This window comes from Antrostomus carolinensis, unplaced genomic scaffold, assembly GCF_000700745.2.
Source record: "Antrostomus carolinensis isolate BGI_N321 unplaced genomic scaffold, ASM70074v2 scaffold29933, whole genome shotgun sequence".
Classification (NCBI taxonomy): domain Eukaryota; kingdom Metazoa; phylum Chordata; class Aves; order Caprimulgiformes; family Caprimulgidae; genus Antrostomus; species Antrostomus carolinensis.
This window is the reverse complement of record NW_010304942.1, coordinates 1-14426: the sequence shown is the minus strand read 5'-3', so window position 1 is coordinate 14426 and position 14426 is coordinate 1. Positions and strand designations below refer to the sequence as shown.

At 36.9% G+C, this 14426-nt stretch overlaps 1 protein-coding gene across 1 annotated transcript in view; it reads right to left on the bottom strand.

Moving 5' to 3' along the window:
* The window catches only part of UGGT1 (UDP-glucose glycoprotein glucosyltransferase 1), a 42082-nt gene extending 30157 nt beyond the window's left edge, over window positions 1-11925 (bottom strand). Inside the window, exons 1-10 of the mRNA XM_010164647.1 lie at window positions 11797-11925; window positions 9891-9973; window positions 9202-9332; window positions 8249-8361; window positions 6884-7058; window positions 5476-5572; window positions 3742-3820; window positions 3433-3533; window positions 2467-2566; window positions 1306-1366 (exon numbers count right to left, since the gene is read on the bottom strand). Coding sequence (XP_010162949.1) covers window positions 1306-1366; window positions 2467-2566; window positions 3433-3533; window positions 3742-3820; window positions 5476-5572; window positions 6884-7058; window positions 8249-8361; window positions 9202-9332; window positions 9891-9973; window positions 11797-11921 — 1065 coding nt within the window. The 5' untranslated portion in view covers window positions 11922-11925. The remainder of the gene's footprint in view (window positions 1-1305; window positions 1367-2466; window positions 2567-3432; window positions 3534-3741; window positions 3821-5475; window positions 5573-6883; window positions 7059-8248; window positions 8362-9201; window positions 9333-9890; window positions 9974-11796) is intronic.
* Between the last annotated feature and the right edge of the window lie 2501 nt (window positions 11926-14426).

Here is a 14426-nt window from a genome sequence, read left to right as displayed (position 1 = left end):
AGAGATCCCTAACCACCTGCTTTTTTCCTATTCCTCTGTTTCAAAGCATACGTAGACTTACCTGAATAGCTGTTAATTTTTTATTCCTTCACTAGTTTCACTCTCAAAACACCAACACTGGAACCATTTCCTCCAAATAGTATGAATCATTCTAAGCCACGGCAGAAGGTTTTGAGTTTATTCTGCCACTTCCTTGTAAACACTGATGAATGGAGATACCTAAGCACCATCTCAAATTGGGTAATGAGAACTAAAATCTTCAGCATCCTTAAAACAAGAAGATGCTTAATATATCTGCTTTTCAAGCAATAGCTTTCTAACAAGCTATGTTCCATCCAGGTCAGACATTGTTTAAATAATCTAAAAAGGTAAATACATTTTGACTCTAATAACTTCCCCTAAAAAGCACCCACACTTTTAATATCTAGTTGCTTTTGAGACGTTCAGAACATAATCAAAACCTGAAGTCAGTAACTTGAAGTCAGTCTCTTTTTATCTGTTACCTAGGACAAGTAGTGCTATGGCATTCAGATTTCACACATCTACTATACCACTCAAATGAGAACTAGGTCAGAGACTGAAAGGCCACCATGCAGGCAGAGTCCTACAAGGAACATACTAAACATCTCTACACAACTTTAGCTGGCAAGTCATCACTACAAATGGATAACTCAGAAACTTAAGTAACGACTGATGTGACCTAGACATCAAAATTTCTACTGCTTCATTTTTGATACAGTCCTGTTCATCAGATTAAGATAGTCTGCATGGAAATCCTACAAACACGTACACTGTTTGCTTTTTGTAAACATTTTTCCCCAAGGGTTAACAACATAGTACTTTCATTGTATTTAAAGTTAGTTTTATAAAGATAAATAAATACAGTTACCAGATTCTGAGTTCAGATGCCAAGCAGGAGGTCACTTTCATGCACATTAACAAGTGCTTGCCAAAGAACTATCAGAACACTTGACTACTGTGAACAACCATTGTAGGGGCAGCTCTGTGAACAAAATCCCATATCGATATAGTCGTTCCCCAACACAGTGATCTCACTCAAAGGATTTCCAAATAATATTTTCATATTTGAGCAGATAAACTAAACTATATTCCTAATCCATGTTCAAAAATCCACCACGTCTTTACTTCCCAGATGTATACTAAGACAAAGTTTTATTTAGGAAAATACCGGGTCATTATTTTTTAGCAAAATGTAAACTTTTAAATAGAATCATTATTTTCAAAGCTTGAATTTATATTAAAACATAAGTGCAAAAACACTACATTACTTTCTGGAAGCATTACCTTTTGGTTCTCTTCAATTTCTGCTCTGAGTTCCGAAGAAACAACTGTTTTAGTTATGGCTCTACAGAAATAAAAACATGATGCTGTGAAACATCTTTCTGTTTATCTAACGTATAGATTACGTACCTACTTATCTGATTTTTTGTACTTTACACATAAATATATTTAGTGTCCTAGTATAAAGAGCTGCAGTCAAGAGCACCTGCATTTTGTGGTACCATTAAATAGCAGAATGCACTATTTTTTCTTATACTGTATAATTCAACAGAACATAGAAACGTTAACCACATGCCAACTCTCAGTGTTTCATTTCACATTAACCATAATAAAATTGGGCAGCTGCCAGAAAGGTAGAAGTGGAGGCTGGCAGCAGAAAATAGGGAGATTTTGCTCCTTATTGCGGGTTCCCATTCCTTTCCTTACACTGGATCTAGTGATTGCATCATCACAGAATGTGCGAGTACAGCTCACAGATCAGACCAAAGACGCAATGAGAGGACAATGCCTATCTTAAGAAGGTATATATAGCACAGTCTTAACATCAGTTAGTGGGAAATAAGACTTGAATTCAGTTCTTTGTACTCTCAGGTATATCTCACCTACTCAAAAAGGAGGAGTTCCTATAATACCATCTTCACAACCCAGGTAATAGGATTTAGCAAAAGAAATACATTTCTAGACTGTTTGGGCGGGCCAGATTATGACTGAATTTCTTGGAATTAATTTGAATATGCTCAAGACAATCATTGACAAAGTGCAAAAAAACAGTGGCATTCCATATCAGTCTCTGACATGAGATTGACTGGGCTGTTTGGCAAGAGTAGTGGGATCCACTGAATAGATAAACCTTAAAGCCACTAAACAGAAAACCTATCCAATAAATTCTTGAAGCCTTGATGCAAAAGGTTCAAAAGTATTTCACAACAAAATAGCACAGGTAATTCTGTCAGATTTTCCCAGTCCACATCAGCTGTCATCCAAGAGAAACACTGGAAGATCCTCTTTGTAGCCATATGCTGAAGAACTTCTCTGTATAAACATTCCCCAGTGTTTGCTTCCAGCTAAATGGAAACTCAGATATTAACCCAACCAGTGCTACCTGTTTCAGGTTCTGCTCAAAAGATAGTAAGAAAACTTCCTAGAACTCATAATTAAAGTTACCTGGCCTTTGTAGGAAAGTTCTGACTGAGATCTTTCATGACCATCAAAGCATCCACAGGGGGAGCAGTCAAAATGCGAGCAGCAGTTTGAAAACTTAAATCTAGAAGTGAAAAAATAGACATCAAGAACTCTAAACTGAAAACAAGCCAATGCAGAGTCAACTTAACTTTAGCTTTCAACTTTTTTGCTTATTTGTTACCTATGAAAATTCATTTTCTATATGCAGCTTTGGATAGTTTTTTTTTAATCTTCCTCCCTGTATTCAACTTCTATTCATTGCCTTGAAGTAAGTAACTCTTTCAAAATGAACCGATGTATCCTGTCTACAGGTTGTTTCAATGAGCCCAACCATCACCAGTTTTTTTGGCTGAGGTGGGAGGATCTGGGTACTTGTTTCACAAGCTAGAAATATAAACAGCCATCTGTTGGATACACCTACATTCTTAGTGGCTACAACATATGTTCAGCATTTCAAATTAGTCTTTTTTTTTTTTTTTTTTCCAGAGGATGAAAAGCCTTTCCACAGGCCTGTACAGGTGATTTCCAAGGAAACAAGCCAGAGTTGCATGCAGATGCTTTTGAAATACAGTTTTCCTTTGGTCTTGAGAAATCTCAGCTTTCCACAACAAGACAGTGACCATGGAAAGAAACTTTCCATTTCCTTTGCTTTTCTGCATTTAGCAGATCATACAAGTAGTCAGTTTAAGAGCGAGTGGCTCACTGTACTTCACAATACAGAAAGGAAACCTCACTTCAGAAATTCTGTGAAACAGTCTTTCTAAAATCTATTTCAACAGGACTCTGCAAAGAAGCTTTAGAAAATCCAGTAGTTTCCAGTGCAGGAATTTACAGTCAGACTCTCTCAACTGTAAACAGCCACTAACAACCTCAATTGTGTAGAACACAGGAAGATACATTTACATTAAGTTTTTGCAGTACAACACTGAAAGACTTCATACAGAGTACCTTGTAACTGCCATACTTTCAAAGGTGCCATTTCATTGGTACTTTCCACGAGGTGTTTTCTAAGCTCTTTCAGCTCTTCTGTCAAGTCAGGATACAACTGCCTAAAAGGGTATGAGGGTAAAACAACATCTGTGGTTTCCTGTAAGCAAGTCTGCTGCTAACTGAAAGAAACTAACATATGAAAATGTATGCTGCTAACACGTATGGATAACTCAGACATTTAAAAAATAATAACAAAACAAAAGATCAAGATCTCTGCATCAAGTTTTTTCATATGACAAAAAACAACAACTTACAACTGAGTTTTACCTTAGTTTTCCAAACAGAAATCCCTGCACTTCATCAATAGGGTCATTTTCATCTATTACTGTAGCATTCACATCTGTGCCTATAAACACCCAGAGAACACCATTATTACCAAGCTGTTCAGAAACAGTTCTCACACTCATTTTGATGAGTTTAACAAAACCACACTGCAGTAACCAAAAAGAAGAAAGAAAGAATAAGTTTCAGGTTTACTTTTAAACCTGCACCCAAGAGACGCTACCTTTACAAATGAACACAGTAACACCCGAAATAAAACCAGGTTGGATTACTGAGAAGGAAAAGCTGAAGAGGAATGGAGATATCGGAGATCTAGGAGGAATTCACTAGGACCTAGGAGCTTTCAGGACATGCCAGCTTTGAAGAGTAAGTGCTAAACTTCAGTTGTGAACACAAACATAATTTTAGCCCCAAAATAAATTATAAAAAGTAGTATCTGAGCAAAGTCAAATTCTAGGCTTAATCATCAAAAAGAAATCTGTGCAAAAGAATCTCCTAACTAGCTGGACACAAGCCAGCTCCAAACTAGATGTTTTATGCTCAAGTCTAACCAAAAGTCCTGCACTTTTAGATGACTGTTTGCTTCTGGACAAGCCAAAACAGCACAGACATGAATAAAAGACTGCCCAGTCAGAACACTCACAGAATCAGGCAGGAGCTGATGAGAACCATATGCCTCTGATGTGCAGCTTACTATCTATGAGCAGCCCATAGCAATGTAAGTGCGGTTTGTCCACTTTGTAAAACATTTTAGATTACTGCATCAATACTGGTATAAAACTTCACAAGTTTACAAATAACAAATCTTCCCCAAAATTACTCTTTTTGTCCCTACCTGAAGGGATGAAGGCCTCCAATATCCTGTTCTACAAACAGTATCCAGCCTTTTGCATGACTTTCTGATGACAAATTAATGGAAATTCTCACGCAGTAAGAAAAATCTTGAGTTTGTGAGTTTATCTTAAAATACTTCAACAAATAAAGACCAAAGGTTTTATGTGTCTGTACTCTAAATGGTGGAAAAATATTCTGAGTCAGAGTTTAGATCTGTATCTAGAAGCTGATAAAACCACAAAATCCTGAAGAACTCTCAAAATCTGAGTTTGGTTCTCCACAACTGTTAACTTGAACTAAAAATAAATAAATAAATAATTTTACTTAAGTCCAAGATAAAAGCAGGCAATTCTAGGGTTTTATATATGTGTATGAACACCTACTTAAAAAGTATACGCACTTAGATTACTCTAACTAAATAATTTTGGAAGGTGCATGAGTTTGCAAAACGGAGATGAGTGCTCTAAAGAAAGCAGCAAAAGCAAATAAGTTCTATTTTCCCAAAGAACAGTAACAGGAAACACATTCTGCCCTGAGGATGGATAAGCTAAGGCAAATTAAGGTAGAGGAACTGCTTTACATCTGCAGAGATCTGGTTATCTAGTAAAAAATTAGTTTAATTAGTAGTGCCATTACTAAGATCTAGTGCAGAGTCATGACTCCATTGTGCCCAGCATTTCACAAAGACAGAAGACTAGTGCCACGGTGAAGATATGCTTCATAAAGAACTTAATCACAAAAAGAAAGAGGAAGACAAATTATTTCAGAGCTGAAGAAAGAAGAATATCTGTAATTCAGAGAAGCAGTCATTCATATAAAATAAATATCCAATTATATTTGCAAAATTAAAATGTTAATATTAAAATAGTTAAAATAATATTTCACCTTTCACCTGAGTATCATCCTTGGCTTTATATTCTGTACTTTTAATAGCCAGTTCCACACCATAGCCAGAGAGGTAGACTTTCTCTTTACTGGGATTCTGTAAGGAAAAGCAAACAGTACGATATTGCAAGTCTTTGTTTTGATGTACAAAGTAAAAGCTGACATTTCCCAAAGCTAAGAAATCTCAAGCTGGTATACATTTCAGACATAACTGGTAATGTCCAAGTGAGAAAAAAAACCATGAGCGATTCTGCAGTCACATGCTGTAATAATTGTACTTCCTATTGTATTTCTAGAAAACTTTTTGAAGTTCTGCAAGCAGAGATACTCTCTGAACCAAAAAAACACTGAAAAGCACGAAGTAAAGAGGAACACTAAACAGTGTTCTCAGGATTCAGTATGTAAGCCAAGTAGAGCAGGATAGACTCATGTCATCAAATCACAGAAAAGAGGGAAAGGAACTTCAACGGTGATGTTCAAAAATGAAACATTCACTGAAGAGTTACAACAGAGAAATACAAAAAAAATGATAAATCAGTGACTCGATAGATGTATAATTAGTTGACTTTAATGGGAAAGAAACACGATCACTTGTTTAAAGTACTCTGAAGCATACAGGACTCAAGCAACTGTATCAAGATATATTCTGAATGTAAATACTCTTCCCAACACTGATAAATTACTTTTTAAGAGGGAAGTGGCATATGCAGTGTGTGAAACGTATGACTTAATTTTATAAAAAAGTGCAAATATCACTAGAATTGAACCAGCTGATGCTTTTATTGCATTCAAGTCTGGCTACTACCTGCTACACTGCAGGTTTTAGCAACATTAGGCAACATTCAGGAAAAAAGTCAACTCAAATTTCTCACAGCTTTTGAAATGTAGAGTTAAACACTAACCCAGTGGTTATGGGCAATTTAGGGGAGGGAGATGGAAACCAGGATAAACTGCACTAGGACTAGTAAGTGGTTCTGTAATTAAATTGCTACAGGAACAATGTCTTTCACTGGAAAATAGAACCTTAAGGCTAATCCTTGCTTTTTATATGAAGTAACTAAGTGGCTTGTTCATGGAAAGATCTGGCTATATTTCCTATAATCTAATAGAGGTAGGACAACTTTTTTTTACATTAAACTCTGTAATTTATCTGGAGTTTAACTCTGTATTCGTAACATCAAGTGATCCTCTTATTTAAACAATTGTGAGATTTTAAATATTCTTAATTCCTTAGCTACACACAATAAAATACAAACTTTGAGTATCCCAAATAAATATCAAGCAGCAACATGTTAGGCAAATATCAATGTAAAGGGACCAAAACTTAGGCCATTTTTCTTTTTTAAAACCCAGGCCAGTTACTCTTTCCACGTCAAATACCTTTGTTACAATGCACAAATTTACTTACAGCAATATAGTGTCTGAGGATATAAGTGATTTCTCCTGCCTCGGCTTTTAAAACAAGCCTCTTATGGTATCTGTAGAACTCCTCTGAGCCAATCTCAGCATAAAGTATGACAACAGGACTGTCAGGGTTTGACACTGGGTACTTGTGGTCCCCTTTGAACAAAAACGGCTTCGGCCTAAGAGTAAACGTTGAAGAATATCACACTGTGATTCATACAATTTCCTCACTCAATGCGACACAGAATTTCTTTTGCTCATGTTTAATCACTCTTCCCGTCTTCACCGAATACATATCTCAAGCTGTTCTCACATATTATTAAGGTCAGCAGCACTTGGTGCATGTTTATAAAGCTTTGTTAAAAATGGACATATGAAAAGGAAACAAGTAGCTGGGTGTTATTTTGAATTTTAATATGTTCCTTATTTTAAACATTAATCACTTCCCTTAAATTTTCAATTAACTTTTTTCCTTCTGATAGTGATTCATAAATTCTGTATTAAAAAAAACAAAAGGGTAAAAGAACAAATGTTCCACGAACTCAAATTCAAGGGAACCCTGTCCTTGGCTTAGTATACAAACAAGAAAGTGAATGACAAGACTACTTTCAACTTCTGTTTTAAAATTTTGTCTAAAATACAATTAATTATTTAAAAAATTCCCAGTGAGTCAGAAGAATAGCATGTGAGCTACAGATGCCATATGTCTGCACACTGACAAAAAACCCTTTATGCTTTTACAAAAACCAAAACTACTAAGATTGCTATCCCAGCCAAAACCAGCACAAAGACAAACTGAAATTTAAAGTTTTGGGGTTTTGTGGGTTTGTTTGGGGGTTTTTTTGGTTTTTTTCCTCTAAAGAGGTATTATATTTCCTAGTTTCTTTTTCTTACTGAAAGTTACAAACAACTTCTGTTCTTCTAAAGAACTTTGAATTTTAAATATACTATGTGGTAATAAGTTTGTTTTGTTAAAGCTAAGAAAATTATATAGGGAAAAAATACTCTGCATGCTTCAAGCCATTCATGAAACAATCTCTGTTATATTACCTATCATTTTAATATGCGGACCAGCTCTTTCTATTCTCTCTACATATGAAAGTCTTTACATAACTCGTGGGAATTCCTACTGTCCTTCAACAAATTGTTTCCAACTTTTCTTGTGCACATTCCTCCTCCTAGCAGAATATCAAAGAGCAAGGAATAAGAAAAGAAACATTCCAATCTGGTTTAAGAAGAAATAAGAGACTGGCACTTCTGTGCAAGCAATGGATAGTATAAATCAAGAAACTACTGGTTTATTACAGCAGTAAATCTAACTAGGTCAAATTTTAAGAGCTAATCCAATGACAGGAAATTAAGCAAATACCTTTCTGAAGCTGCCTGTAAAAGGTTTCCGAGAGAGTCAAATTCACACGTCTTCTCCCCATGCACAGCAAAAAACAGGGTACAGCCCTTTGGTGGAGGTTCATCTACTGCTATCTGTATTAAAGGATTTGTAATGAAGTAGGTTGAATGTTTTCCCTTAGAACAAGTGAAAATAAGAGCATAGCTCTGTAGCAATTGGTCGTCTTCAGTTTCCTAAACTAGTACTTTTTCTGTGTTTATTACATAATTTAAGTGCAAAGTAAAAAATGCAAACTTGACAGTTAAGTCTCAAATATTTTTTTACAGTCTATTAACTGTAATAGTTCCAGGTACAAAAAGTGAGGCTTGGAACTGTAGTGTTTTGGGTTGAGTCTTTTTTGCATTACACATCTGAAACCTCTGTATTTGTCAAACATCAAATGATAAAATGATTCCAGATGAAAAAGGAAGATGTTTTCTAGTATTACTTAAATAAAGCATATTATAGTGTGAGACAATTTGCAATTAACTATATGATACCCCGAGTTTGAAAAAGAACAGAGAGTACAATAAAATTCCATTTATGGAATTAAGCTGTAATCATTAGAGCTATATATTCATGGATTACTAGCTTCAAGAAAGTACAACTGAATAACAGGAACAGCAGCAGCATCACATGTACCAACAGAGCCATAGGGATTTTCCTCATTAAAATCTTTCCAAAATTACCAGTGCCGTAGGTATCAAAGATATGCAGACATGTCAAAATCACAGTTCTTTAATCTACTCTAGACAGATGAACTCAAATTTGGCACTCAGTGAAATCAGTATATCCATATGTTCTTCATCTTAGATGTATGGAGCACTTAATCCGTTCAGGATTTTTTATACTCTCAAATGTCTCCTTACACAGCTTGCTCCTTCCTGGGCCTTAGGTAATGCTCTGCAAATCATTTGAGGATTTCCTGTACTAACCTGTTGAAAAGCTTGAACTGTTGCAGAATAAGAGCGTAAAGACAAGGAAAATTTCAATAAATTCTGCTGCAAAGGTGACAGACTCTGGCAGGCTACTTTCAGCATTTCATGGTAAGAAGAATAATCGCTACCTGTAAAGACAAAGTACAAGCAGTTATCTTACTGTACTATATTCTCATTGAAGAGAGGCTTTTCATCTTCATTGCGATTTATACGAACAGAAGCCCATGACATTAACTGTAAATATGCACGTGACCATTCCTCCTCAATTTTCAATACAGCCAGTTGTACAGACGGATGAGAGTGAACTTCAAAAGAGATCTGTAACAGAACACTTAAATACATTCCTGAGGATGCAAACATAAGCTTGGGGAGGAGGGAAGCAGTTAAGACCTCCCATTTAATTTCAGTTGAGAGATAGAAGAAACACAAAGAAAAAGCATTTATACCATTTTATACTTCATGTTGAAACAGAAACTGGCAAAAAAAACATGCTTCAGACTCATCCACTACAGCTTTTGTCCAACGGATATCCAAAAGCCTTGAGCACTTTGCAGTAAAAACATTACTGAAGTCAGTCCTCATTTGACTTTTACAATACTAACACAACGGAAGACAAAACATTGTGGTGTATTTTTCAACCATGTCAATTATCAGTTGTCATCAAGAAAAATATTATGAAAACTTACCATCATGTTCAGTTGTCTTAATATTTTGACTAGCTTCAACAAAATTCCAGAATTTTTCTTGGCCTTCTTCTGATAAAAATTCACTAAGTCAGAAGAGAAGAGTTAGCTAGATCTGACATTTTTGCCTCGAGTTACAATTCTAATACTTGGTAAAGCTTTACAGAAAGTTGGCTCCTACCATATGTTTACTTATATCAGAAAGCCATATGTTACCAGAAAATGAAGACCAGGAAAGCTAGAAAACAAACCAACCCAAACAAATAATAGTTGCAGGCCAGGACAAACACATAATACATGAAAGCAGCTTGTAAAGCACCTATTAATTTCTCAAAAATTCCTCCTTAACACATTCCTTTGTTAGCTGTCTTTTATGAGAAACATCCATTCTTGTGTACTTTGCTGTAACAAACTCTACTTTGTTGGAACTACTACCTTTGGTGGGGGTTTTTGTTTGGTTTTAAATGAGCAAAAGGAGAAGTCACAGCTTCAAATCATAATCTTGTAACTTGCCATATATTAAGCGTATGATTACGTAGGTACACAACGTTAGATAGTAAAATCATTCTCTAAACATTGCTAACAACAAATACTGTATCATGTCTAAACTTGTAATATGCTCCATATGCTAAAGGATGCTGCAGCAGAAGCCTGGGAGCCACCAGCTGCCACAGTAGCTTGTGTGTTTGTGTCAGTTGTTCTGACCTGAGGTGGTCAGTACTTCTTGAACAACTGGGTAATGAATTGCAGCGCTGGGCTGAGGAAATTGAACAGCAGGAAGGATTTTATGCTGCAGTGCTGTATCATGCTGCAATTCATCCCAGATGAACAATCCTACCTACCCAAACTCTTTGAACATAACGGTTAGGTTACATATCAAGCCTTTGGCATTATTTTTATTACTTGCTTACTATTTCAGTTTCTTAGGCTGAGCTTTTCCCTAGCAAATGTCTGGCTTTGTCAGGGTATTTAAATCTTGGCATTAACACCTGAGCTTTGCATTTTACTGCTCAAGGATATTTCAGTCTTCAAACTTCAGCTTCTATAGAGAAGGTTACAGAAAAGTTTAACGTAGGACACACCTGTCCTGTCACCCAAAGCCATGCCCATCTGAATGAAATCCATCAACACTCAACTATTTTCATGTGAACCAATCTGCAATAACACAGGCAGAATTCCAGATACTGCAACACCCTTAAATGATATAAAATTAAACACACACACACACTCTTACATAAAAATCTAAGTGTCCTATTTTGCACAGACATCTCCAAATTAGAATACTGCAAAATTACATGATGGGAACTTCTAAAGAGCTAAGCAGACTGGCAGTGAAAAGACGGCATTTTGCTTGCTTTTTTCTTTTTAAGTAGTGTCTTAAAAAAAAAAAAAAAAGTCTTTAATACCATCAAAGTCTCCACAGGCAGACTTGCACAACACTTAACAAAGCAGTTGACTTTTGAATCAATTCACAACTCACCTGAACAAAGTTACACTTGAGCTCAACTGAGCTGAACATATGCAAACAATAGATATGTACCAAAACCTACAGTCATCAATGAAGTCATTACTATGTAATCTTACAAGACCATGCTAAACCTCTCTATCGAGTGCTTTGAGTAAAATATTTTAAGGCAAAAAATACTTAGTAGGGAATTAGTCAGTTAATGTTTGTTCTAATGCATAAAGAAGGAATTTACCATGCAAAAAAATACTACTATCTCCTTTAAAATATTCATCCCATCTCCCCAAACACACTAATGATCATGTTGAACTAAGTATTATTACTGCCAGCGAGTTAATAATGACTGGAATCCAATGCACCACAAAACAAATGAAAAAGAGAACACATTACTCCATCCTCTAAGCATATTCTGATTTGTCAACAAAAAAATCACAATGCACTTACCTTGTTTCAAGTAATAAAGGAGTCGAAGACCACTTTGTAGTTAGAGATGTTGTCACAGCCTTAGAATCTCCTTTTACAAGTGAAGAGCTGAACCAGATTCCAAGAACTGCAATAAGTATTCCCATTTTATAGAAGCCTAAAGAAGATTAAGAAAAAAAGAAGTTAGTTTTGCATCGTCTCTTTTTATAAATACAGAATCTCACATAAGTAAATATATCCAGGTGTATTTTAAGATTCAGTGGCCCATTTAACACAGTGCATCACTGAGATAATCATAGTCTCACCTCGGCTTACAAAATCAAAAATACTATGAAGACATGAAAAGAGACAAGGATTTTAAGACTGGACTCCTGAGCTGCAATTAAACCTAAATCAATTCCAGCTTCCTCTATGTTTATGCTTTCAAATAAACTTGCTTCTGTTCTGAAACACCCATATCATATACTACTTGGCTTAAGAAGAGGTATTACAAAGAGCACATGTTTCAAATTAGGTGGAAAAGCAATCCACTGTTCATTTTATGGGAGGTAAAATCATATTTTGTATTTGCAGATACATCAGCTCGTGTACTAACCAACGTCAGAAGAGCCAGGCAAGGTTAAGGTTTCCTAGTCAGCCCTTTAGGTTCTGCTGAGTACAGCGGACTTCTTCTCTGGGGAATGAAGAAACAAGCATTTCCTGGATGCACTAAGTACCACCAACTTTAGAAGCTGAAAAAATGAATAAAATAATGAAGACAGACTCAAATGATACAACTTACTGCAAGAAATGAGCTGGGGAAGTAAAAAAAAGGCATTGCTTTATTGTCTTCCATGTGTACTTTCATGCCTATACATTCTCTGACCTATTCACCATAACACAGCTGAGTGGAATTTCCTCGGTCACAACTCTTAAGCTTACAGAAGACCTGAACTCTCCTGTTAGCTTTCCATTAGTCTCCAAAAATTCAAGCTTTTCCCCCCATCTCTGACTAGAGTGTACAATACACCCAGGCACTCTCTCACTTCTTAATCCTTATCTTTCTGGATAACTCATTTTCCATTCACCTCCCAATTGGAAAAGCAGCCCACACAAATTCCAGGTATATCACACCCAACAACCTGTCAGGATCTAACTCGTGTCTCTTTTTCATTATGATCTTGATGTAAAAAAATAGTCTTTGTATATGTGTTATATATCTGTACCTATAGCTCTACCTGTATAGAGAGAGAGAGACAAAACAACCTCATCCTACTCCCGTTAAAAATTTACACTACTCCAGCTAAACATTCACCAGCACTCACTCACCCATTGCTCCTTCTCTATCTCAATGTGCTTTTTTTCCAGAATAAAACCAGAATTGCCCTGCAATAACATATGAAGAGCAACCTGCTCAGCTGCACACAGCTGTTTTATGCTGCACCTGGGAAGCAGACAGATGGCATCGCATGACACGGAGCAGAGGAGGAAGCTCGGTCGATATTTGTAGAGTGAAACCCTGGCTCCCACAAAGTGCAACAAAAAAACGAGGTTTGCAGTTCCTCCCAGAATCGGGTCCTTCTTATTCACTGCAAATTGTACACAGTAGTTTGGAACATGTAAATGAATATACTGTACTGCATTCCAACGATTAAAACTCCCATGCTGCTCTCTCATGCCTGTTTTCCCATTCTGTGAAAGACTGCAATAAAAGCCTTTTTCTGTATAAAATGGGAGGGGGTTAAATGATGCATCTCTCACCTGACACCAGTAGCCAACTGAAAGCCTGCAGATTAGAAATATCTACACTCCCTGAATAATAACAGCCATAAAACAAAGGAAAGAGCAGTATCTTAAATAAAAATACAAATACACCGTGGAGAACAGAAGAGATAAGAGGCACAGGAATGAAGATAAATGATATGAGGAGATCCAGCTGTGTCCTGCACAAGGTAACAAAGCAAAAATCAATCTGAATTACAGCACTGTAAAGTGGATTTTTCAAGCCTTATTTGTTTTGTAAATATTTTTCCTCCAGTTACTTAGTTTAAAATACAGTTGACTTCTAGAAGCTTGCACATCCTGCCTTAGAGAGAGGAAGGAATAAATCATCCTGTAGCCATAGGTCCTGACAAACCGGGAGCACAGACCTCTGCCATGTACTGTGAAGTCTGCCTGGTAGCAAGTGGGTAAAATGCTCCACTTCAGGAAAGGGCAAAAGAAAAAAAAGACCTACTGCGTGGGCAGAGACAACAACTGCCACGCCAAGGCCACACCGCTAAGGTAACTGCTCTGTCTGAACCGAGGACTGGGAACGGCAAAGATCCCTGCCAATGCCTGGAGAGCTTCTGTAAGCGTGGCTTTTAAAGCACTAGAGATACTGAAACTGAAACATGGCGTTTAACTAGTTAGTTCTAAATCACACGTCTGAAGAGCCTTGCCTGGAATTAGTTTTAGCTGCTTTCCTAAAAGCCTCTCCCGCCGCGCCACGCTGCCGGTGCCTGTAACTGAACGGCGGTAACGCCGACCACGCCGATGGCTCAGAGAAATAAATCGAAATGCACTGGGCTGTCTGCCCGCCAACGCCGGAGGAAGCTTGAGCGCGGTCTCTGCAGCGCTCCTGTCCGTCTCCGCTCACACGGCCGCTGACTGACCGACCCCAGCGGGCCGCA